Source organism: Dasypus novemcinctus, chromosome 18 (assembly GCF_030445035.2).
Source record: "Dasypus novemcinctus isolate mDasNov1 chromosome 18, mDasNov1.1.hap2, whole genome shotgun sequence".
In the NCBI taxonomy this organism is placed as follows: domain Eukaryota; kingdom Metazoa; phylum Chordata; class Mammalia; order Cingulata; family Dasypodidae; genus Dasypus; species Dasypus novemcinctus.
In genome coordinates this window covers 51,375,801-51,402,827 of record NC_080690.1, presented here as the reverse complement: position 1 = coordinate 51,402,827, position 27,027 = coordinate 51,375,801, and the positions used below count along the sequence as shown (strand labels likewise).

The following is a 27,027-nucleotide window of genomic DNA, read 5'->3' as shown; positions in this document are numbered from 1 at the left end:
CATCACTAATGATTAGGAAAATACAAATCAAAACTACAATGAGATATCATTTCACACTTATTAGAATGGCCACTATTAAAAAGACAGAGAACTACAAGTGTTGGAGAAGATGTGGGGAGACAGGAACACTTATTCACTGTTAGTGGGAATGCAGAATGGTACAGCCACTGTGGAGGACTGTTTGGCAGTTGCTAAAGAAGTTGAATATAGACTTGCCACAAGACCCTGCAATACCACTACTGGGTATATACCCAGAAGAACCAAGAGCAGTGACATGGATAAACATTTGCACACCATTGTTCATAGTGGCATTATTCATGATTGCCAAAAGTTGGAAACAAACAATGTGCCCATCAACCAATGAATGGATAAACAACGGTGGTATATTCATATGAAAGAATATTATGCAGCTATAAGAAGAAATGAAGTCGTAAAGCATATGACAACATGGATGAACCTAGAGGACATTATGTTGAGCAAAGCAAGCTAAACATAAAAGGACAAATACTGTGTGACTGTGTTACTATGAACCAAATACATTGTGTAACATATTGTATGATTTTTTAAAAAAAAATTTGTATGTATTTCAGTACATTTAGTTGAGAAATGTATGCTTTCATTCAACTGTTTCCTTTTTATTTTTTGTTTATATTTTCAACTATTAAATGTACAAAATAAAGTTTAAAAAAAACTTAAAGAAAAAAACTTTAAAAATAACAAAAACAAAGTTTCTGCAGGGAGACAGAGTCCTCAAGCTTCTTACTCCACCATCTTTTGATTGAGGTGGATTAGAACCTATTTTTCAAACAAACTTTTTGGTTGGTAAGAATTTGCTTTTTAGTTAGCAGTAAAATAAAGTGGTATATCCTAAACCTGGATAAACTAACAATCATGCTTTTTGACCTCTGGGATTAGACCAAAGATACTGTTAAGCACTCCTCATGAATCTTCTCACGAGAAGATTCAAATAAATCAGTACTTTGAGAAAGGGATCAGTATAAATCACTCTACAGTCTGGTTGGTTTATTAGAAACAGAATTAGCTGTTTGAACAGAGAACCCTGTTGCAGACAATGAGTGTGTTTAACAGTACAAATTTAAGAATGCTCTTCAATGAAGCAGAACAACTGTATGTTAATATTACAAAATGTTAACAACAGGGTGGTATCTGAGCTAAAATGACCTAAAGCAAACTATGGACTGTCGTGAATAGTAATATATTAATTTTTCATCAATTGTTAAAAAAAGAGAGAATTATCATCTGACAGAAACAAGACACAAAGTAATGCATATTATTTGACTCCATTTATATAAAATGTAAACATAAATAAATTTATAGAGATCAAATTAGATTAGCAGATATGTATGGCAAGAGATGGATTGAGGGATTGAAACGTAACTGCTAAGGGGTGGGGGGCTTTTTTTTGGGTAGTAATGAAAAATGTTCTGATATTGATTGTGGCGATGAATACATAGCTCTGTGATTAGACCAAAAGCCACTTTGGATGGATTGTATGGTATATGAATATATCTCAATAAAATTACTTAAAAAAAAGAATTAGCTGCTTGATGAATTTTGCCATGATATAAACAAAATCATTTTTAAAGGCACACATAAGTATAAAGATAAGTGGTGTCAACAGTGAAAACACACTCTATTCCTTCCATTCAAAGGGCAAACTACAGACTAAAATATCTATTTGCAAGGAAGACGAAGTAGTTGAAGAACATTCAAAATAACACCCTCCTTTAATACTGAATGAATAATCAGTGAATATGGTGTTATTATTTAATGTGCAACCATTAACTTAAGATACTTAAAAATGCTCTTTTTCCTGCTTTTCAATGTTCACAAATAAAAAACTAAAATTACACAAAAACCCACAACTGAACAAATTAAAATATTCTGCTTTGAAAGGAAAATAAAATTTCTGAAAAGCTGAGGATTGTTGACACTGAATGTTGGGAGCAGATGTGACTCAAGTGATTGAGTGCCTGCCTACCAAATGGGAAGTTCCAGGTTTGGTTCCTGGTGCCTCCAAAGAAAACAGCAAGCAAAACAAACGAAAAGACCAATTCAGGGAAGTTGATGTGGCTCAGGGGTTGAGTGCCAGCTTCCCATATAGGAGGTTCCGGGTTCAATCCCTGGACCACCCAGTACCTCAAAACAGACTGAATGTCATCTGTTAAGGAGCAGAGGAACGGACTTTGGCCCAGTGGTTAGGGCATCTGTCTACCATATGGGAGGTCCGCGGTTCAAACCCCGGGCCTCCTTGACCTGTGTGGAGCTGGCCATGCGCAGTGCTGATGCGCGCAAGGAGTGCCGTGCCACGCAAGGGTGTCCTCCGCGTGGGGGAGCCCCACGCGCAAGGAGTGCGCCCGTGAGGAAAGCCGCCCAGCATGAAAAGAAAGTGCAGCCTGCCCAGGAATGGCGCCGCCCACACTTCCCGTGCCGCTGACGACAACAGAAGCGGACAAAGAAACAAGACGCAGCAAATAGACACCAAGAACAGACAAACAGGGGAGGGGGGGAGATTAAATAAATAAATAAATCTTTTAAAAAAAAAAAAAAAAAAAGGAGCAGAAACCTGTGGTTGCTCTCTCCTGGATACAGGATACACTCTCCGAGTGGTTTTTTATTATTCCTAGAAGACAAAAGTAGGCACATCAGACCCTACACACTGACTATGTGACACCCAGAAGTCACTCACCTTCTCCTTCTTTCGTTTGTGATCTTTTTTGGTCTTGTATTTTTCTTTGTTCTTTTTATGCTTCTCCTTTTGAGGTGCCTCAGGTTTCTGACGAGCATCTGAAACAAAAATGCAATAAACTCATGAACTATAGAGGAAAAATAAAGGCTAAATAAATAAAGGAAGTTAACTTCATTACTGAATTAGGAGTCTGATCTAGACAGAACAGTTAGCATGAAACAGAACTGCCCTAGGATTTCCTTCTGCCTCACTGGAAAATGTATGGATTATAATGCACTGGTAAAGCTATGCATGCATGCCTAGGACAAGACCTGCAAGCACCCTATGCTTTTGTCTCATTGTAAGGCTGGCTAAGTGCTGAAAGAAAGCACCCACACAGAGCCAATCTGCAAAGACTGGGAAAGGTGTTTTCTTTCTTTTTTTTTTTTTTTTTCCTGTTTTGATGTTATTAGCTCCTAGTATTCAAGGAAATCTGTCATAACACTAGCTGAATACAAGCTTAAGGAACAAAGACTTTCATAACTATATATGTCAAGGGATACAGTCTTTGCATAAGTAATTTGGGAAATCCTAAACAAATAGACCATGGTAGCCTTCAAAAATAAGAAATTGGGGAGGGGGTAGGCAGCAAACTATGGGGAAGTGTGAGAATCTGATTTCCAGAGTTAACACATTAAGATATTCAAGCATCCAGAATTCAACAAAAAATCACAAGACATACAAAGAACTAGGAAGAGATGGCCTATTCAAAGGAACAAAATAAAGCAACAGACACCACTGATGAGGAATACCAGACAACATTGGACATACCAGTGAGAGGCTTAAAAAAGCTGCCAGAAAAGTCAACATAAGACCAGGGTGACTTAACCAGTACCAAGCCATAACTTTTTGTGCCAAATGAAGTCAGACCCAGAATGCGCATAGCCTTTCTTAATTTAATATCCTCAGGTAAGCTCAGAGATAGGCCACAGTCTGAATCTCACCTCTGCTTTTGGCCACGTTTTTAACCCCTCCAAGTTTCAGTTTCACCATCTATAAAATAGGGATAATAAGAATCCCTGGGAAGTGGACTTGGCCCAGTGGTTAGGGCGTCCGTCTACCACATGGGAGGTCTGCGGTTCAAACCCCGGGCCTCCTTGACCTGTGTGGAGCTGGCCTATGTGCAGTGCTGATGTGCGCAAGGGGTGCTGTGCCACTCAGGGGTGTCCCCCACGTAGGGGAGTCCCATGCGCAAGGAGTGCGCCCCGTAAGGAGAGCCGCCCAGCGCAAAAGAAAGTGCAGCCTGCCCAGGAATGGCGCTGCACACACGGAGAGTTGACGCAGCAAGATGACGCAACAAAAAGAAACAGATTCCCGTGCCGCTGACAACAACAGAAGCGGACAAAAAAAGAACAACACACAGCAGATGGACACAGAGAACAGATAGCTGGGGGTGGGGTGGAAGGGAAGAGAAATAAATAAACTAAATCTTTAAAAAAAAAAAAAAAGAAGCCCTATGCCTCTTAGGAACACAGGGAGGATGCGACAGGCTCATGCACATGACTCCCATTGCCTAGAATAATGGCATACAGTTTTTCAAAATATCACATCTTTTACTTTTCCTTGCTTTTTAGGTGTGAATATTCTTCTCGTTGAAGGCTGGTTAACAAACCTCTGCCAGCATGGCAAGAGATATAAATAACACATAACTTTATTATCCACGTTATAGTTTCCTATAGTGCCCACATATAAATGTTGGTATGGTTCTCAACTCACTGAGGCAGAAGACAGGAGGCAGTCGTGGGCCAAACTCTTCTCTTTCATCTATCTGCATCTTTTGTATTGGGAAGGAAGGCACAGGCTCCTGGGGAGTCGGCTCATTAGCTGAAAAACACCAGGGTACTAATTTTATTTCTTTGCCAAATATAAATGTGTTTGAGTCTTTGATTAATGTTTGTTGCCACCAGATAACACATGCTTTTCTTCAGTACTATGCTTAACGAGTTTGTTCCAGGTGGTGAGGATTCAGCAGTGAACACAACAGACACCACTGCTGCACTCTGGAGAGAGTCAGGCACACACGGGCACTGATGACCAAGAGCACTAAGGGCCATGATGCAGGGGTGGCAAGTGCGCACACGGGCACACACTCCAGATCACCAGGAGACCCGAAGAGCTGAAACACATCCTCTAGGAAGGGCCATCTGAGAAAAAGTAAAGGGTTACAAATAGTCTTACATCCCACTTCAGAAAACTGGGACTAATTTCACTCAAAATAAAGTGCCATGTTGATATTAATAGCCCCATTTTTAAAACAGATTATTATATTTCCAGAGTAGAAAAGATATAAAAAGGGAAAAAGTCTGGAAAATGATATATCAGAGTGTTAAAGTGGTTATCTCTGGGAAGCAGGATTACAAGGGACTTAAACTTTCCACCTTTCAAAACAGTTTAACCTTTAAATACAAGTATATGTGACTTTTGTAATAAGAAAACACATTTTGTGTGATCTACGTATCTTTTAAAAAGATAATAAAAAAAGAATTAAAAATAAATAAAAGCAAAATAAGCCTTAAAAAAAAAAGAAACTATATTTTTCTTTCTTATCAAAGAAAGAAATAGAAAAGCTGACATTTGCAAAAATCACTTAAAAACAAATTTTTTGCTTCTATTTAGCTTTTTAATTAAGAGCCTTTAAAAGTTATACTTGAATCCACCATAGTCTGGCAGGAGCAGGCAGATGTTGCTAAGAGATGAGAGATTTTGCCCACCCACCCAAGCATCTAAGAGGTCACAAACCCCAGATGGCCTCCCTTCCTGTGCCTGAAACTACTGGCTGGGGCACAGAGAACAAGCAGGAGCTATGCCTCAGAACCAAGCGTCAGATTCATGGACATGACCACAGATGCCATCCACCAAGGTTACTGAACGCCAGGCAATTCTATCTGATGGTTGATACAGAATATACAATTTGCCCTGCAGAGAGGAAAGCAGGAAGAGGCCCTGTATACTTCATGACCAAATGTATTCCACTAACTCTGATACTTCATCACTAACCAGGTTTTTAAAAAAAAGTTTTTTTAAAAAAAAGGAAACAATCTTTTTGAAGTCTTTTCAACTAGGGGAAGCAGGACAATCAGTATCACAGCTATCCTAAAAACATACCTGAGATCTACACCAGATTTAAAAAAGAAAGAACTCTGCTCCACCCCCAATGAAGTCTATTAAAAAGATTAAAAATCAGCAACTGCTAATCGTCCTGGTTTAATATTACAGGCTGAGCAAAGAGGCAGCTTCTCTAGAGCCATCATCATTTCATCCTTTAGATTCCGAAATCGGAAATATTGACGTACTGTGTGCCACAGCTGATGTTTCCACCAGCGCAGTCTCTTGGGAACTTCTGAAGCTGGCCTCCCCAACATCCATCTGACCGTCCTCACTGTCGCCTTGCTCATCCTCGGAGGATGAGGACTTTTCCTCTGAGGAGCTGGCAAAGATGGCCTTGAATAAGTCCATGGATGGGCGGCTAAGACCTTCTCCCTCAGTCTGTGAATCTGCACCTTTGTTTACCATCTGTGTTAACAGTAAAGTAAGAGTCAGGAATAAACAAGCAGGAGTGAGAGGAGCTAAATGTTCTCGAATAACACACACCTCATATTACACTTATGCTCACAAACACGGGGATCCACCCTCACTGCCGGACTAAACAGTGATGACACACACAAGTTCTGCGTTGTTTCTGAGTCAACAGTTGTGGAATGTGCCAATAGGTAGAAGCAGCTGATATCTCCAATAGAAAGGGCTCTAATGGAGATTAATCCTTGATCAGATTTGCAAAGGTAACAGAAAAATGTAGTGGGAACAAATGCAAGGCTCTATGTCCTGTTCTGTTTTGTTTTTTTTTTTTAAGATTTTTTTATTTCTCTCCCCTTCCCCCACCACCCCGGTTGTCTGTTCTCTGTGTCTATTTGCTGCGTCTTCTTTGTCCGCTTCTGTTGTTGTCAGTGGCACGAGAATCTGTATTTCTTTTTTTTGTTGCGTCATCTTGTTGTGTCAGCTCTGTGTGTGGCACCATTCCTGGGCAGGCTGCACTATCTTTCGCACTGGGCAGCTCTCCTTACGGGGTGCACTCCTTGCGCGTGGGGCTCCCCTACGTGGGGGACACCCCTGCGTGGCACAGCACTCCTTGCGCGCATCAGTGCTGCACATGGGCCGGCTTCACAGGGGTCAAGGAGGCCCGGGGTTTGAACCTCGGACCTCCCATGTGGTAGACGGATGCCCTAACCACTGGGTCAAGTCCACCGCCCCACTATGTCCTGTTTTTAAGAGTGAAATAAGACTCCTAGGGAAGCTTACATGGCCCAATGGATAGGGCATCCGCCTACCACATGGGAGGTCTGTGGTTCAAACCCCAGGCCTCCTTGACCCATGTGGAGCTGGCCCATGCACTGTGCTGATGCGGGCAGGGAGTGCTGTGCCACGCAGGGGTGTCCCCCGCTTAGGGGAGCCCCACGCACAAAGAGTGCGCCCCGTAAGGAGAGCCACCCAGTGCGAAAGAATGGTGCTGCACACATGGAAAGCTGACACAACAAGATGACACAACAAAAAGAAACACAGATTCCCGGTGCCGCTGATAAGGATAGAAGCAGTCACAGAAGAACACACAGGTGAATGGATACAGAAAGCAGACAAGTGCGGGGGGGAAGGCGAGAGAAATAAATTTAAAAAGTAAATCTTTAAAAAAAAAGACTCCTAAGACACAACTTTCATTTTTGACCACTGCCAGCATTACTTAGGTACTCTGCTAACAATCCCTCCTTGTAACTGCAATAAAATTCTACCCAAGCCTTCAGAGATTTGATATTAAAGTTAATGAAGACAGTCTACTATGGGAAAATGCTGAAGAAGAAATAGGGCTCTCTCCAGAATGGGAGGGAGGCTGGACCACGTTGATTAAAAAATAGTCATGGAACCTCCTTCTGCAATTACATATCAACTTCCTAAAAGAAACCCAAGTTATAGACATGCAGACTAACAAAATAAAGAGGGGAAGTGGGCTTGGCCCAATGGACAGGGCATCCGCCTACCACATGGGAGGTCCGCGGTTCAAACCCCAGGCCTCCTTGACCCGTGTGGAGCTGGCCCATGCGCAGTGCTGATGCGCGCAAGGAGTGCCGTGCCACGCAGGGGTGTCCCCGCGTAGGAGAGCCCCACGTGCAAGGAGTGTGCCCCTTAAGGAGAGCCGCCCAGCGCAAAAGAAAGTGCAGCCTGCCCAAGAATGGCAGGGCACACACGGAGAGCTGACACAACAGGATAATGCAACAAAAAAACCACAGATTCGCAGTGCTTCTGATAAGGATAAAAGCAGTCACAGAAGAACACACAGCAAATGGACACAGAGAGCAGGCAACTGGGGGGGGGGAAGAGGAGAGAAATAAATAAACAAATAAATTTTAAAAAATGAGGCAGTAACTTTGTATAAACCCAGTTCAATAAATATGAAGCAAAGATAAACTGCTTATCACTAGACAGGACATTGAAAGTAATCTATTGGGCTAAGTGTAAACAGCAGCAATGCAAGAGAGCCGCAGGACCAGACGAAATCAGAAACATGGCAGTCCTTCCATTCTCCACTGAAGAACCCATGTTAAAGAAGGCAAGAGACTGTGGCAATGCCACATTCCTGGACTGCATCAACAGGTGGGTCTGGATTCTATAAACCAGTTCTCCTCACTCTTGGTCAATAGTCTGTACACTACACCACCTCCAATTTCTGGAGCAGAACCACAAATATCCACATGAGGAAAAATGGGACCAGATAGCAGGTATTAAAAAACTGAGGCAGTGGACTTGGCCCAGTGGTCAGGGCGACCGTTTACCACATGGGAGGTCCACGGTTCAAACCCCGGGCCTCCTTGACCCATGTGGAGCTGGCCCATGCATAGTGCTGATGCGTGCAAGGATTGCCGTGCCACGCAGGGGTGTCCCGTGTAGGGGAGCCCCACGCACAAGGAGTGCGTCCCGTAAGGAGAGCCGCCCAGGGCGAAAGAAAGTGCAGCCTGCCCAAGAATGGTGCCACACACACACAGAGCTGACACAGCAAGATGAAGCAACAAAAAGAAATACAGATTCCCATGCCGCTAACAACAACAGAAGTGGAAAAAGAAGACGCAGCAAATAGACACAGAGAACAGACAACTGGGGGGGGGAGGGGAGAGAAATAAATAAATAAATCTTTTAAAAAAAAAACTGAAAGGAGCAGATGTATTAATAGCCCAAATGATTGAACACCTGCTTCCCATGTATGAGGTCCCAGATTCGATTCCTAGTACCGCTTAAAAATTAATTAATTAATTTAAAAAATAACTGAAATGTACATAAAAATACTAATAAAAAAAAGGCAACAAGTATTTTCCTATATTCGCAACAGAAAAGAATCCTTATTATTTGCAAAATTTATTTTCCAATATGAATACACTGAATTTTGCTCCAATGGTTGATGATAATAAAAGCCATTCTAGGTAGGGAAGGCATGACTAAAGCTATGAGTTAAACTCCTGGCCTACAGAGCAGGTGTTGGCAAATTACAGCCTACATGTCAGATCTCACCTACTATCCATTTTTGTAAATAAAGTTTTATTGCAACACAGCCACAATCTTTACATATTGTCTATGGTTGTTGTTGCACTCAACAGCAGAGATGAGTAATTGCGATAGAGACTGTATGGCCCACAAAGCCCATAGAAAAAACTTGCTGACCTCTTCTATCAAGTAATAAGGGAAGACATCACCAGAGAGAAAGGTAAAGGCTAGTCAGCCTGGCAAAGAGAGCCTGGATGCCCAATTACCTTATTTGAGAGTGCTTCTGCTACATGCTCCTCCTCTTTGTTTCTTAGTGGACTGGACTCTTGTTTAGGTGTACCAACTTTTGATCTAGCCAAACTTAAAAACTCACTAATGGAATCATCTTTCTTTTCTTGTTTAGATGTATCCCATCTGGAAGGTTTTCTTGATTCTGAAAGATAGGACACAGATATAACATTAGAACTAGCAAGAAAAAAATGTATAGCACAAAAGGGCAAGTTCTTCATTGCCTCAAGAACCTTCTGTGGGCCAGGCACTGTGCAAGGTGTTAGGGATGTGGCAGATGCTAAGACAGAGCCGAACCCCAAGTAGCATACATCTGGAGCATTACAACACAAGCTGGTGTCTTAATATGAGCCACTGTCCGATGGAGGGAGGAGGGCTCACACTTTGTGTGTCCCTAGAAATACTTCCATCTTCCCAACAAGCTAAGGGTTGAGAACCAACACATAGACCTGAAGAAGCCCTACTCACTGTCGAGACCTCGGTGCTGCTGTAGTTTTTCACCTGATACTTGAGGAGTAGGCAAGGAAGCTGTCTCTGGGAGTGTCAAAAAGTTGAAGACTGAGTATTTGTCACGTTTCACTCTTGGTAATCCAACTAAAGTTGAACTGGGGGGTAAAAAGAAAAAGAATATGATTTTAATAACAACTGCTAGGATAAAATTTACTTTTTGTAAAGCTTTCCATCTCATGTTTTCACCAGCTCTTCTATTTGGCTAAAAAGGTCCCTTAAGAAGTTTTCATGTCTCAAAGCAGTTCAAAAATTTAGAATGGCTGACTTTAGGATCCATGAGTTTTTCCTTATTATACTTATTATAGTAAGAGTTAGAATTTAACTTGGAAAATTCCATTAAAGAAAAGGTCCATTGCTAAAAATATATGTAAAATTTCTCATAAGTCTTTGATTCAGCTGTATATACTTTCTGGTGTTGTTTAGAACCAAGTTGTTGAACTTTTACAGAGAGAATTAAAAAGCAGACTTATGCTTTTTTAAATGTAATTTTCAAACGCAAACTATATGAGTAGCATTTAAAAGGTGGCAAATTAGACAGGCACTAAGGTTTTTGTTGTTGTTGTTGTTGTTGTTTCCTTTTTTTTAAATGTTACATTAAAAAAATATGAGGTCCCCATATACTTCTCACCCCTGTCACCCCACTCCTTCCACATCAACAACCTCTTTCATCATCATGGCACATTCATTGCATTTGGTGAAGGCACTAAGTTTTTGTAACTTGATAGATCGCAGTTTGATATTTTCAATATGGAATAAGGTTTGCTATCTGGAGGATTTTTTTTTGTTTTTTTTTTAAACAAAATAATAGAAGTTAAAGCAAATCTGCAAATATACCAACTCCAAGGATTTATAAATAAGTTCGTCTAGAAAAAAGGACTTTATATGAGCATATAAGGGGAAAAGTTAGCTTTAATATGGGGAACAGGTTTTCTTTTGGTGTAAAGGCAAATTAACCCAACTTACTCTGGATAAGGGTCAGGAACATTAAACCTCTTACACAGAAGCTTGTCAGGGTGCCACTCAAATGTGTCTCGTGTAAGCTTCCCAAACATCTTCATCTTCACAGCTGACTGCTTGTCATTGACATCATTCTGGAAAAACACAATCTTTCTGTTTCATCTAGTGGCCACATAAGTGATCTGACTGCTCTTCCATTTAAAAATTTTCAAACAGGGGAGAGGATACAGCTCAAATGGTTAAGCACCTGCTTCCCATGAATGAGGTCCCAGGTTCAATCCCTGGTAGCTCCTAAAATCAAATGAAAAAAACCAGCTCTTGTTGGGGAGCGCAGACGCAGCTCAGTGGTTGAGTGCCTGTTGTACGAGGTCCTGGGTTCAATCCCTAGGACATCCTAAAAAATAATTTTTTTTCAAGCTATCTTCGAAAATTACTGGCAACTTTGAAAGTTGCTGGCAGCTAAATAATAAAATTATTCTCGGGAAGCAGACTTGGCCCAGTGGTTAGGGCGTCCGTCTACCACATGGGAGGTCCACGGTTCAAACCCCGGGCCTCCCTGATCCATGTGGAGCTGGCCTATGCGTAGTGCTGATGCACGCAAGGAGTGCCCTGCCATGCAGGGGTGTCCCCCACGTAGGGGAGCCCCACGTGCAAGGAGTGTGCCCTGTACGGAGAGCCGCCCAGCGTGAAAGACAGTGCAGCCTGCCCAGGAATGGCGCCGCACACACGGAGAGCTGATACAAGATGACGCGATAAAAAGAAACACAGATTCCCATGCTGCTGACAACAACAGAAGTGGACAAAGAAGACGTAGCAAACAGACACAGAGAAAAGACAAGTGGGGCGGGGAGGGGAGCGGAGAGAAATAAATAAATAAATATCTTTTTAAAAAATAAAATTATTCTTATTCAACTATGTCATGTATATTTTCATATCTTCACTGAGGGATTTAAAATATTTGGCTCTATGATGTTTCAATTTAAAAATTCACCAGTTAGAGACATGATGGCAGCAGACCTCTTGGTCTCGAGGGACTTCAACTTGATCCGTATCATCTTCCTCTTTGGCATGAGTGAACCTGGAGGACAAGGTCGAATGGGAAGACGCATACAGCAAGGCTGCTCGAGAAAACTCATCCCGCTCACGGCCTCGCTCCCACTCGGTCATACTGGGATCCAGACAACTTTCCAGAGCATCTATGGTACAGAGAACAAGAGACTGTTTCATTTCTAGGAAAAAGAAGGGGCTATATTTCCCAATTATGTTTCTGCTTTTTACTTGTTTCTCTAACTTTTTAAAAAATTTAACAAATAAACATTAGGGCTGTAGGTTCTCCATAAGGAACAAAACACTGTAAAATGGACTTTATATTCCCCAAAGACCTGCCTTTGAAAAACTACTGCTTTAACTTGCTGACACCCTCTCACAAGGCCTATGGCAAATAACAGCAATCCCTGTCCTCAATCTTGCCAATCCCTCTCTTTACCCTCACTGTATTTACTTCACAGATCATAGAGTGATGATTTTTTCCCTATATAATGATTCAACTTTTTGGCCAACTATCTTTTTTTTTTTTTTTAAGATTTTATTTATTTTTCTCGCCCCCATCCCCACCCCATTCCCCATTGTCTGCTCTCTCTGTCCATTTGCTGTGTGTTCTTCTGTGTCTGCTTGTATTCGCATTAGGTGGCTTCGGGAACCAATCCTGGGACCTTCCAGAGTAGGAGAGAGGTGATTACTCTTGTGCCACCTCAACTCCCTATTCTGCTACATCTTATTTTCTCTCTGTATCTCTTATTGCGTCATCTCGCTGTGCCAGATCTCAGCATCTGCTGGCACTCCTGCATGGGGCAGCTTTCCTGTGCTGGCCAGCATTCCCATGCAGGGCGGCACTCTTGTGAGGGCAGCATTCCAGCATGGGCCAGCTTGCCCTCACCAGGAGGCCCTGGGCATCGAACCCTGGACCTCCTATATGGTAGATGGGAGCCCAATTGGTTGAGCCACATCCGTTTCCCTCAACAATCTTTTTAAGTCAAATTTTAGATTATGATTTAGGACTGGATGGTTAGGATCTTAAGAGAAAATGGGAGTTTAACTTGTTGCAGAACTGGTAAAAAGGTGGTGTATTAATCTCTGGAAATGAATAGAAAAGGTTAAAGCACAATATAATGTTTGTAATTAGCAGTGCCATTATATGGTTATAAAAGTAGTTGAAAGGGAAAGACTAAGGTCAGATATATTACTAAAAGGAAAGCTAAAAAATGTTGACATGGGACTATATAGCATAGTAAAAACTCATGTGAAATATGAATATGGATAATACTGCATATGTAAGACTATTTTTCCTTGAAATTGAACAGATGTTATGTATGCTAATGTTACAAGATGTTAATATCAGGATAAAAACAAAACATTATGCTAAGTGAAAGAAACCAGACACACAGTACTATATATTATATGATTTCATCTATATAAAATGTAATATAAATCAATTTATAAAGATGGAATTATATTAGTGGTTATGTAGGGCTTGGGAAGGATAGAGGGATTGAGAGGTGACTGCTAAAAGTTGTGGAGTGTTTCTTTTTGGAGTAATGAATTGTTCCAAAATGTTTTATGGTGATGAATATACAATACTAGAGGCCATAGGTGATGAATGTACAATACTAAAAGCCACTTTGGATAGATATTATGGTACGCGAACATATCTCAATGAAAAATGGTAATATTTTTTTAAGAAAAAAAAGGTAAAATGGGAGATGAAGTTGTTCTCTTGATGTGAAATGTAAAACTTAAAGAAGTCAATCATTTGTAAAAAAAAAAAGGACTATAATAGAGCATTAGCCACAGATAAGGCAGCTCTCTATTTAAACAGCTACCTTTGGACCTGAAATGAAGAAAAACACAATTGGCCAATTGTTCTTTTTTTCCAAAGTCAAGCGCCAGGTCTTAAAACTTTGCACTGTTTGCAGCAGGACAAAGCAAACAAACTGGCAGAGCAGGATCTTGGGCGAGCCTAGCAAGAATGCTACCCCTGGCTGAAAGGTGGGAGACTCAGGCCTAGCACTTACCTTTCTGACCCTGTTTCATATTTGCTAAGAACTCTTCATATCGCTTTTGCTTTTCAGGGTCTTTTGAGAAAGGTTTGAACTTGCTGGTTCCTGTGGTGGCTGACCTGCCACCCAAGGCCATGTGCCAAGAGCAGTGTCCAACATCTGGAGAGGAGGGCTGGGATCTGTTGCTCAGGGCATTCTGGGCCAGACTCCTGGCCTTGAGCTGAGCAGCTTTAAGCTCAGTTGCCTGTTTCATTTCTTTGATTCTCTCTCTATCTTTCTGGGACAGAAACTCTAAAACTGAAGTAGCTGAACCTAAACAAAAACAGTAATAAGATGAAAAGTATCATTAGACAATCTTTTCTGCATTTCTCTGTACATATATTTTCAGTATCACGAACTTATACAGGTGATGTATAATCATGTTTAATGTTTCATTCTTCTTCATATTATCCCTGTGAACTGACAGTAATAACATAATGACAGTCCTATTTTACAGTTGGCAAAAATGGAGGTTAATACCTGCATGTTTATAGGGTTGGTGAGTGGTCCTAGCGTGAGGACCCTAACATCCCAGTCTCCGGAACTCAAGTCTGCAGTGGCCACCCTTTTTTAAGTCCTGCCCAGCACAAGTCCCAGTTCAGACACAGTTACCCAACAAGCATTCCTTCATATCGCAAATGCTCAGTGAGTGCCTACTCCATGCCAACACTGGTAGAGGGCGTGGGAGGACAACGCAGAAGAGACCCCTGTTTTCACTAGTAAGGGATATAGACATTAAAAGCCAAAAATCAACACCAGAGCATTGCTGTGAGAGGAGAGCTATGAAAAATATAAAATTGGGTGACATATGTCACTGAGGGTGATCAGCTGGTAGGCTGGCAGTGGAGGATGGAAAGAAAGATAAGTAAGCTCACACAGTGGTCAGGGAAAGCTTGAGAGATCTCTCTAAAAAGGTCCTAGGTAATAAAAGGAGCCAGACTCACAAAATTCTAGGGGAAGAGGGAAGCAGATGTGGCTCAAGCAGCTGAGTGCCTGCTTCCCACATGGGAGGTCCTGGGTTCAGTTCCCAGTGCCTCCTAAAAAACAAAAACAAGCAAACAAATGAAAATACCAACTCAGAGGAGCCAATGTGGCTCAGAGGTTGAGTGTCAGCTTCCCACATATGAAGTCCTAGGTTCAATCACTGGCCCTGGTACCTTGAAAAAAAAATCTAGGGGAAGAGAAGAGGCAAAGGAAATAGAAACCCTAAAGGCCCTGATGAGGCTCAAGATAGGTTCAAGAGGGAAACAGACTTTGGCCCAGTGGTTAGGGCGTCCGTCTACCATATGGGAGGTCCGCGGTTCAAACCCCGGGCCTCCTTGACCCGTGTGGAGCTGGCCATGCGCAGTGCTGATGCGCGCAAGGAGTGCCGTGCCACGCAAGGGTGTCCCCCGCGTGGGGGAGCCCCACGCGCAAGGAGTGCGCCCGTGAGGAAAGCCGCCCAGCGTGAAAAGAAAGTGCAGCCTGCCCAGGAATGGCGCCGCCCACACTTCCTGTGCCGCTGACAACAACAGAAGCGGACAAAGAAACAAGACGCAGCAAATAGACACCAAGAACAGACAACCAGGGGAGGGGGGAAATTAAATAAATAAATAAATCTTTTAAAAAAAAAAAAAAAGATAGGTTCAAGGGCAGAAAAGAAGATTGTGAGGCCAAATTGCGAGGAATGGACTGGGTGAATAGGGTACAAGATGTGGCCTCAGAGGCAGGGGCTATATCATGTAGGGTCTTGTGGGGCTTTTATTTCAAGTGTGAGAGGTACTGGAGGGTTTTAAAGGAGGAGTGGCATCAATAGTTCATCTAGCTGCTATTGAGGTAAAAAGACTGCAAAAGGAAAGGGGGTGACGTAGGAGACCAATGAGGCTGCTGCAATCGTGCAGGTGAGAGAGGAAGGGGGCTTGAATCAAGGTGGAAGCAGAGGCTATGTGGAGAAGTAGATGGATTCCCCAAGTGTACTGGAGTCAGAGCTGAAAGGAATTGCTGATAGACTGGGTATGTATGGCAAGAGAAGGAAGGGAAAGAAAGGAGCTAAGAATTAGGATTTCTATGTTCTGATCTGAGCAGTAGGTCAGTGTTGGTACCATTTACTGAGATGGGGAAGAGCACGTTTAGAGAAGGGAGTGAGGAACCAAGAGTTCTTTTTTAATGGACTGTATGTGAACTACCTATTAGGCTCCCAAATGGCAATGTTGCATTGCATGAGTCCCTCAAAATTCCAAGTCTGCCTCTTATACTGGGTCTTTTTACTGCAACCTTCAGGGGATTCTCCATGCTTTGCAAGCTTCCATTTACTTTCATTACTTTTAGGCTTTCAGGAGAAGAGTTATAGTACCCTTTCTCACTGAGAGAAAAGTACATATATTTTCCCAGGCTGGGCAGAGAAAGTGAAGCTACAAATGTCCCTGGTCTTAACCCCGTTCCTGGAGAATTATTAAAATCTTGGAAACAGGGAAACGGACTTTGGCCCAGTGGTTAGGGCGTCCGTCTACCATATGGGAGGTCCGCGGTTCAAACCCCGGGCCTCCTTGACCCGTGTGGAGCTGGCCATGTGCAGCGCTGATGCGCGCAAGGAGTGCCGTGCCACGCAAGGGTGTCCCCCGCGTGGGGGAGCCCCACGCGCAAGGAGTGCACCCGTGAGGAAAGCCGCCCAGCGTGAAAAGAAAGAGCAGCCTGCCGAGGAATGGCGCCGCCCACACTTCCCGTGCCGCTGACGACAACAGAAGCGGACAAAGAAACAAGACGCAGCAAATAGACACCAAGAACAGACAACCAGGGGAGGGGGGGAAATTAAATAAATAAATAAATCTTTAAAAAAAAAAAAAAATCTTGGAAACAGCTGAGCTTAAGATAAGCATGTGATTTAACAGCACAACCCATAATGATGGAAGAAAACAAGTATTAAGTAAAGGATGTACAGACTATCATGTATACTATTCATAATAAAACACTTTTATTCTCATGATTTGAGAATACAAAATCATGTAAAATAAATTTCAGAGAGGAAACAACTTTACATTTTAATATGGATAGCTCAGCTTACTTTAAATGTAATGACTTAATTCTACTTCACAGCACATACCTTGAATAGGCATCTCTCCTAGCAACTCCCCACGCTTGGAGGCATTTAATTGGTGCCTACTATGTGTCCCTGAGTCAGGCACTGCTTTTCCAGCTGATTCTGATAATACCTGAACTAAGTGGGAATTGTCTGAGGTTGCTGCTACGACAGGCCTGAAATAATGCACAGGTCGATAGTGTCTTGGCAACTCAGGCGGTGGATAAATCTTAAAAAACAGGAAAACATTGCAATGAAATGTTCTGGAAACAGATAGTGGTGAACGTTACAAAACATTGTCAACACAGTTAATGTCACAGAATTGTATACTTAAAATGGTTAAAATGACTTTTCTGTTATATATATATATATATATATATATATATATATATTTACTACCATTTAAAAAAATAATTAAAAAAATAAAGAAAGGTTGCAAGAAAATCATACTTGACTTAACCAAGAAAACTTCTGAGCAGTGCTAACCCACTCTTTGCCAGGCTACCAGTCAGTTCTTGCATTAAGGCTGCATGACCACATATCCCAGCAGCATCAAATCTTATTTTGAAGGGTCACCAGAACTGCACTTTTCCAATGGTCAGATACTTTTACTCTCACCTCTACCCACTTCTACAGAGATGCTCACATGCATCTTTAATACAATGACAACAATAAAGGAGTAAAGGTCAGTAAAATGCATTATTGGCCCACTGGCAAAACTGGCCCACCATAAATCAGGAAATTTAGAAAAATGTGATTCAAGGTTTAGAAAAAACAGCAACTTGTATAAATTAGTTTTAAACTTATGTTTGGTTATGTTTCAGTTCAAAATTGAAACCTCACTTGTTACTTTTTTTTAAGATTTATTTTTATTTCTCTCCCCTCCCCCCCCCCGCCGTTGTCTGCTCTGTGTTCATTCCCTGTGTGTTCTTCCATATCCGCTTGTATTCTTGTCAGCAGCACCCAGAATCTGTGTCTCTTTTTGTTGTGTCATCTTGCTGCATCAGCTCTCCATTGTGTGTGGTGCCACTCCTGAGCAGGCTGCACTTATTTAGCGCTGGGCAGCTCTCCTTATGGGGCGCACTGCTTGCATGTCAGGCTCCCCTACAAGGGCGACACCCCTGCGTGGCACGGCACTCCTTGCGCGCATCAGCACTGCATGTGGGCCAGCTCATCACATGGGTCAGGAGGCCCTGGGTTTGAACTTTGGACCTCCCATGTGGTAGGCAGATGCCCTATCTGTTGGCCCAAATCTGCTTCCCTCGCTTGCTACTTTTTGATCTGAGATATTTCTCATTCAAAAACTGACAGCTGAAATTGAAAATTTTTTGGGAAATACAGATACTTTCAATACTGAATGGCATTAATGATGGCAAAAGAGATAAGTTAAAAGAAATTAAATACTTTTAGGTAACTGAAAAGACCCTAACTAATGAATACACCAAATGGTCTCCCTGCTCTTAGTCTAACAAACACATTTATGGACAGTTTCCTGTCTAAGCCATTTCTTAATTTTTTTTCCCTCAAGGCAGCTTAAATGTCTTTTATTGCTCTCACTTTGGCTCACAAGGTGGAAACATTTATGGGACTTTTGAAAGCCTACTACCAATCAGCCTCACAGTATTTTCAGAGTTTTAAAGTTAACAGTATCGGGAAGCGAACTTGGCCCAGTGGATAGGGCGTCCGTCTACCACATGGGAGGTCCGCGGTTCAAACCCCAGGCCTCCTTGACCCGTGTGGAGCTGGCCCACGCACAGTGCTGATACACGCAAGGAGTGCCCTGCCATGCAGGGGTGCCCCCCGCATAGGGGTGCCCCACGCGCAAAGAGTGTACCTCGTAAGGAGAGCCGCCCAGCACGAAAGAAAGTGCAGCCTGCCCAAGAATGGCACTGCACACACAGAGAGCAGATGCAGCAAGATGACACAACAAAAAGAAACACAGATTCCGTGCCGCTGACAACAACATAAGCAGACAAAAAGAACAGGCAGCAAAAGGACACAGAGAACAGACAACTGGTGGGGGGGGAGGAAGGGGAGAGAAATAAATAAAATAATAATAAAATAAATAAATAAAAATAAAGTTAACAGTTTCAATATCCTCACGAGGACATTGTTAAATTGTAGATCTGTGCTGTGTCCAGATCTACAAGTACAGTTGGGGATTTCTTATACAGCAATTTAGAATTGTTAAGATTCTATGACTCTTCCTAAAGCTGTGCCCCTACTTCTGCCCAAGTCTTTCTTGGGGATCTGAGGACAAGCATGTGCATTTCATGACAACCATAAGTACAATTCATCAGATCATGAAGATTGTCTAAGAATCTAAGGGTCATGAAGATTGACTCTTGATAAGTCTCTTATTTTATTTTTCTTATCTTTTAAAAGATACTTAGATTATACAAATGTCACATAAAAAAGAGGGAATTCCCATATGCCCCACTGCCCACACTTCCCACATTTTTCCACATTAACAACATCCTTCATTAGTGAGATACATTCATTGCAATTGATGAACACATTTTGGAGCATTGCCGCTAAGTGTGGATTAAAGTTTACATTGTAGTTTACTCTCGCTCCCACACAACTCTGTAGGTTACGGCAAGACTTATAATAGCCTGAATCTGTCCAATATCATTCAGGACTGTACCTAGATTTTTAAGCTACCTGAAAGCAGGAGTTGAATCAACTCTGAAGGAAGGGAAGCATCTTCTGTGACTGTGGTTCTCAATCCTAGCTGCACAATGTTCTCACCTGGGGAGTTTTAACAATACTGATGCTTGCATCCCACCCCCAGAAAGTCTGATATCACTGTATTTTCTCAAGCTCGCCAGGTTTACCATGTGCAGCCTGGGTATTATCATCATCAGGAAACCTGGCCTAGGCAGGGGAGGCGGAGGGGAGATACCCTCCGGTGAGATTCTCTACAATTTTTTTTGCCCTTGCTCTACTTAAGTCATTTTTTATCATCACAGCTTCCACCATCTTCTCTGAAACAAGGCTCCCAAATCAGCTGGCAAACACGCTCTTGTCACCAACCACAAAGAACCAGAGGGGCGTGGCAGAAAGGAGTGGCATGGACATGACTCTTCTTTACATTCCCTGTTAGGTTTAAAGCATTTCTATTCCCAGATAAAGTCACTGTTCTGTTTTGTCTCTAGAGCCAGAGGCTGGGTTTTAGCCACAGATTTAGGAATTTTGCCTGTCTATGAAAGGCTAGGTAAACCCAGCCTTCCTCGGAATCATTCCTGCCCAAAGCCCTACCTAGCACAGAGTCTCCTCAGGAAGCCCTGGACTTGGTTTCTACAGATAAGGGACATTACCCTGCTACAATGCATTAACAAAACTGATGAAAGACATGAAGAAGGTCATGGAACTCCAAACAGGATAACTCTCTCTGAGGCATATCATAATCAAAGAGCTGAAGGCCAAAGATAAAAGGAGAATCCTGAAAGCATTAAGGAAGAAGGGACTCATCACATCCAAGGGATCCTCAATAAGATTAAGGTACTTTCCCTGCAGGGGAGCTACCTCAGGGCCAGGACTTAGTCCTCTTTCCCTTGAACCCTGAGTCAAGCAAGCATATCTCAGCCTTTTTAAACTATGTACCTCACATTCTCTTTTAATGGTATCTGACATTTCTACTAAGAGTAGTCCCTTATTTTCTTCTTCCCTAAATATTTTATATGTATTGAACCTTGCCTACACTGGCTACTGTGCTTCGAAGCATTCAGGGGGGATCAGAATCGGGAGCTATTATGGTTTTTTAAGTTTTCCACTTTTCCTTAAGTTACACTGTCCCTGGCATTATATCAATTTTTTCCCCCACCTATCTAATTTTTTTAAAGATTTATTTTATTTATTTCTCCCCAGGCCCTCACTGGCATTTGCTGTGTCTGTTTGTTATGTGCTGGTCTCTCTTTTTTTTTTTAGGAGCCACTGGGAACCAAACCTGGGACCTCCCACGTGGGAGGGAAGCACCTAATCACTTGGGTCACCTCTGCTCCCTGCTTTGTTGGGTCTCTCATTATGTTTTCCTCTGTGTGTCACTTTTTGCTTCATCTTGTGTCAGCTTGCCAAGCCAGCCTGTCGTGTCAGCTCACTGTCTTGCTTATCTTCTTTAGGAAGTATTGGGAACCAAACCTGGACCTCCCATGTGGTAGGCAGGCACTCAATCACTTGAGCCACCTCTGCTTCCCTCTAATTTTTTTTTAATGGATATAACCAAAGAAGTTGGCTTTAAAAGATTAGAAATTTAGAAGCTGAGGTAGGGCAAGTGATTGAGAGCCTCTCTCCCACATGAGAGGTCCCAGGTTCAGTTCCTGGTGCCTCCTAAAGAGAAGACAAGCAGACACAGAGAGCACACAGCAAATGGGACACAGAGAGCAAAGCAGACAGCGAGTTCAACCAATGGGGGCAGGTAATAAATAAATAAAATAAATCTTTAAAAGATTAGCAATTAGATGTTTTGAATACAATGCAACTACTAACCGACAATCCTAATGTAAAACATGTTTTCCTGGAAAATCAGAAGTAACTAGGCTGTTGCTTCATGAAAAGAGAATTTACTTATCTTTGCCATTTTAGCATAGTAACATAGACCACACAGCAGCAAACATTTTAAACACTAAATCAATATATTTCTTTAAAAAAAGTTTTCTTACTTTCTTGGAAGATAAAGGTTTAGAGGCCAAGGAAAATCCATCCAAAATTTTGCCAATGTATCGAAGATCTTTCTCCGATTCTGCAAAATGATGTCATTAATTAATCCCAGAGGCAGAGAAGATTAGAATAGGATAAAGGACGTCAGAAGCTTTATATCTCCAAGAAGATAAATACTACGTGTCATGTGATATCATTCAAAGATAGCAGCAAAAGGAAGAAAGAAGGGCACGTCAGACACTCACACCTCTGTTGACTCAGTGACAGGTTGCTCAGCCCACACCACCCACGGGCGGCCGATTAGGCTGCTAGGACACAGGGTATGGCCCTACAAAACAAGTTCTTCAACCCTGATTTCATAGGTCCTAAGTTAAGGGGCTCCAAGGAATATATAGATTATGTGGAGTAAGAGGTCTCAAGAACAGTTAAAAGGACAAGGATGGATAAAAATCATAGTCATAACTGCAAGAGAGTCATTTCTACAAATAGGTGAAAAACCACTTGGAGATTAACTACCCATTTCCTCAGCAACTATTCAAATCAAGAACAAAAAAACAATAAAATGCGTCATCCTGGAATGTAATCTTAGTACGAATTAAAAGGTACTTTTGTCCTTTTCTCAAATGAAATTCCAACAAGAGATAAAGATGACAAATCCTGACAAGTGAATGAATTCTACCCTCTGCCTGGAGCCAGGATCATCCCTGGTCAAGCAGACAAGAGTCCCCTTGATCCTCATGGGTTTTCTTAGTCTCGGGGCTGCATCAAACATTCATCTGCATGAACTTCATTTTCAGTGACAAAAAGCCCCTTCTGGCTGAAAACTGATAACCATGAGCACTCATACAAGCTGTGTACATTGGTCCTGGACCAGGCACTGCCTCCTGCTAGATGGGGCAGGACTAAGGGTTTCAGCAGTTCATAACCAAAGGCACCATGTAACTACTTTCCCCCATAAGATGATTCCTTGTACTTCAGCTCAAGGTGAACTTTATGTCAGCTTCAAAAAGGTTGTAAATTTCTAGAGGGTAATTTGGTGTTACATTTCACATTCTTGGAATTTTATATTCTTTCAAACCTAGAAGTATCACTTCTACGAATTTATTCTGAAGAATTCTGAAGAAATAAACAGCAGTTATGCATAAAGATAGAGCCAAAAGAATACTCATTAGAGCTCTATTGATCCATAGAGAAAACAGAAACAATTTAAGGATTTTCACTGAATAAATATCTTTATTTTGCTAATCCCTATTGTTTTGCATCTGTTTTTTTCTCATTTGTGGTAAAACAAACATCATTTTGGAGGTGATGCTCACATTTATATATTCTTCAGCAATATATTTAGATTATTTCACCAGGTATATTTTACGAGTATTATTTTTTTTATAAGAGTTAGATTAAACTTTATCTGATTATAGCTAAAAATGGTTTCCCTCACTGCCACCTCCTGCTAAATCGCTAAATTTGGGTTGTTATTACTACTATAACCACCAGAATAGTAGCTACCACCTATTCAGGCTTTATGATGAGTACTGTGCCAAATACCAAGCTAAGCCATTTAGTTTTTGTAAGATGAACTCCCCAAGTGGACTTTATCCTTGCTTTACAAATAAGGACTCTGATGTCCAGAGAGGTCACAAGTCTTACCCAAGGTCAGAAAGCTGGAGAGTGGAGAGCTGAGATCCAAATCCAAGTTGGACTGACTCTAAGTCACAGGCTCCTAACACCTACTCTGCACTGTTTCCTCTCTAAAGCTTTTCTGGAAAGAAAAACTGAAATGCTACTTAGACCTATAGAACCTGAACTGCCATGGACTCTGACTTGAAATTCAGGTTGTTTTAGGAACTGATCATGTCCTGTCCCAACAAGAGCCCCCTAAGAGCAGGGACTCAAGTGAAGGGACAGGCTGGACATCAAGCTCCTTTTTGTGCAGGCTCTTGGTGTGTCTACTGTCTGGTCCCCAAACCTGGCCTCTGAAGGTTACTGGAATTGGCCTACTTTGGCCCCCTGCCCAGTTCCTGGAGCTGTGAGTGCTTCCCTCTGACCCAATGCCAGCTCTGGCCTGCAACACTAGCACCTGTCCACACAGTGGCTGCTACCCTGATCCCAGGCCTCTTCCTCCACCCCACGTTGGCCATATTTTGATAGCTGGCTTTGGTCCTGGCCTGGTCTAAACACTACTTCTGCCTTACTTCCCACACTGGACTTCCCACACTGGCTCTTGCCCCTACTTTGTTTCTCACCATGTATCTTGGACCAGCAATCACCTACTCTGTGGAGGCTGACACTCCAGCATCAATCTTGCAGTCCCTTCTTCCTGATATCCTGATATTGGGTCCTATCTCAATTGTGGTTCTATGGAATTACCTTTCTGGCCTGTATACTGCCTGGGTGCTGTCCAGCCATACAGTCCATCACCAGGCTCCTCATCCTTCAAAATGGTGTCATACTTGGATAGAGTTTCTGTGGCATAGATATCATCATCTTCCTCTTCCAGGGCACCTACACCAAAAGCCTTCAGAGAAAAAGGTTAAAACCAAGCAATTACAGGTTTGTTTGTTTGTTTTAGGGTATGTCTGCATTGAAGGATAAAGCTATTTTAAGGATCCAGTTAAACAGACTTCTTCAATTCTCATTGAAGAACACCAAGAAAAGAAGTGAAAGGGAACCCCACATTAAAACACAGACTCAAGTCTCTTGAAAAGGAGTGACCAGAAGGGCGTACCAAGCTTCTAGCACTGGAGCTGGCCTCTGGTCCCATAGCAGCCTTGGGGTCCTAGCACAGGAAGAATGGAGCATACGCACAGACAGCAGTGAGTGCAGGGGCAGAAATAGGGCCTACCCAAGGAAAAAGGCAGAAATGCTGAACACATTGAGGGGGGCCAGTGTGGGGAAAAAAAGAAAAAAAAAATTGAGGCCTAAAGACTACTGCTAACTTAACAGCAGTTATAAGAACTCCTGACCTTTTGTGGGGAAAGGCCTCCAACATGTCGATTTGTGTTACAAGGAGTTAAAAGTATAGAAAAGAAAAGGTAATAATAAAATGACAAAGTAAAATTGCATTTTAAGAAAAAAACTCTGGGGGAGTGGATGTAGCTCAGTGACGTGAATGCCTGCTTCCCAAGTACGAGGGGTCCTGGGTTTAATCCCTAGCGTCTCCTAAAAAACAAAAAGAAAAGAAAAGAAAGAAAGAACTTCTGACTCAGTCTGAGAGGACTTGCAATCAGTAGAAGCTCTCCATCTCCCCAAAGGCAAAAAACAAGTCCCCTGAGCAAAAACTAGACCAGTGTTCCTGACGTGGTTGGGGCTTACAGCACTAGAGAATAGTCCCAACAGGTGGTAAAACTTGGACCTAAACTTGGAGAAGCAAACTGCAATTAAGAAGTTTAAGATTATTAAGTAAACCAAAGAGTAGGAGTGGTTTTCTGCTAAGTCCAAGAGTGTGGGAAAGTAGTTCTCACTTCTAAGAACACACAAACTCTACCAAGAAGACTAGAGCCTAGGTCATAGGAGTACAGTATTAAAATCCGGATGGTGTGTACTTCACGTGTCTTCAGAAAAGATCCTTAGGAAAATATAACCCCTTCGAAGTCTGCCTTTATTCAATGAATGAGTGCCTATCCTGGGGCACATATAATAAGAAAAGGAGACTCATTTTTCAATGGTTCCACATTTATAAAACAGAAACATTTTTACCTGGCCTGAAATTCCCAATTTTCTTCCTTTATTCAGTCCAACATCTCCAATGAGATTGCTGGCCCTCTCAGATCCTTCACTGAAAAGATTAAAATGTTCTCTTGAAGTTCCAAACAGTGCTTGATGGGGATCCAGGCCCTTATAAGCCAGTCCATGTACATTATCTTTAGGTGTAAAATCTACAGGTGTAACATCTTTGGGTGCAAAGGTCACATTATCAGGTAGGTAGTCATCATCTTCATCCTAATTCCAATGTTTAAAATGTAATTAGGGTGAGTCAATGCATGGTACAAAGTAAGCCTGTGAAATACTATTTAAATTAGTGATTAATTCCAAACAGAACAACTATCAAACCTTACATTTATGCCATTAAAAATGAGTAAATCAAGTCCCTGAACAAATGATACTGACATTACTCCATAACTCCATTTCAGAATGTGAATGTCTGGCCTTGGCATATCTACAGTCCTGACATGCTGCTGAATACATTATCTGACATAATAAGAAATCATTTTAGAGTATGGCTATTTCACTACAATGGGATTTGACTCATTTCTAAAACTATTTCTGATTGTAAAATCTCATAATCATAAAGTAACAGATGCTACTGTACCAAATTGAAGGCCAGTCATTCCATACAATACCTCAGAGCCTTCAGAGCCTCCAGGGGGTAATGCGCAGCCATAGATTTTTACTCCCGGATCTATAAAAGACAATTGAACACATTAGTCCAGAGTGATTGAAAATACAGAAGCCCAGCTCACTGACTCTTCAGAGGTATATGCCCGAGTATGATGGTGCTTATATAAAAGGGGTTACAGCTTTAGGGTCAGAGCAATATCACTCTGGAATACTTTCCTACCAGAGTAGCCCCTGTGCTACTCACTCCAACAACAGAGTACTCAGTTAGTAACCTCTACTGCCCCAGCACTACAGAGAAACCAAAAGAAATGATCACTGCCCTCAAGGAGTCTTGTGTCTGGCTGGGGAGAGGAGAAGCAAGAAATAGACAACAATTATGTTAAATTGTGGCATAGCTACCATTTTTCCCTACCAACATAATGAAGAATTTTTTGAAAGTACTGGCAAGCATGGGAAACAAGAGCTTTAACACACTGCTGGTGGGAAGCGGACTTGGCCCAATGGATAGGGGGTCTGCTTACCACATGGGAGGTCCCCAGTTCAAACCCCAGGCCTCCTTGATCCATGTGCAGCTGGCCCATACGCAGTACTGATGCATGCAAGGAGTGCCCTGCCACGCAGGGGTGTCCCCCGTGTAGGGAAGCCCCACACGCAAGGAGTGCACCCCATTAGGAGAGCCGCCCAGTGCGAAACAAAGTGCAGTCAGCCCAGGAATGGCGCCGCACACACAGAGAGCTGATACAAGATGACTCAACAAAAAGAAACACAGATTCCCATGCCACTGACAACAACAGAAGCGGACAAAGAAGACGACACAGCAAAAAGACACAGAGAACAGACAACCAGGGCGGAAT

At 42.2% G+C, this 27,027-nt stretch overlaps 1 protein-coding gene across 2 annotated transcripts in view; it reads right to left on the bottom strand.

The window, feature by feature from the left end:
- GPATCH1 (G-patch domain containing 1) overlaps window positions 1-27,027 on the bottom strand; it is a 54,960-nt gene that overhangs the window by 12,429 nt on the left and 15,504 nt on the right. For both annotated transcript variants that reach the window (XM_004475114.4, XM_004475116.4), the window contains 13 exons: window positions 26,176-26,234; window positions 25,532-25,774; window positions 24,203-24,350; window positions 21,838-21,917; window positions 17,201-17,405; window positions 14,098-14,394; window positions 12,044-12,222; window positions 11,033-11,160; window positions 10,028-10,164; window positions 9,538-9,704; window positions 6,043-6,262; window positions 4,466-4,573; window positions 2,711-2,808 (listed from right to left, as the gene is read on the bottom strand). In XM_004475114.4, coding sequence (XP_004475171.2) covers window positions 2,711-2,808; window positions 4,466-4,573; window positions 6,043-6,262; window positions 9,538-9,704; window positions 10,028-10,164; window positions 11,033-11,160; window positions 12,044-12,222; window positions 14,098-14,394; window positions 17,201-17,405; window positions 21,838-21,917; window positions 24,203-24,350; window positions 25,532-25,774; window positions 26,176-26,234 — 2,069 coding nt within the window. The remainder of the gene's footprint in view (window positions 1-2,710; window positions 2,809-4,465; window positions 4,574-6,042; window positions 6,263-9,537; window positions 9,705-10,027; window positions 10,165-11,032; window positions 11,161-12,043; window positions 12,223-14,097; window positions 14,395-17,200; window positions 17,406-21,837; window positions 21,918-24,202; window positions 24,351-25,531; window positions 25,775-26,175; window positions 26,235-27,027) is intronic.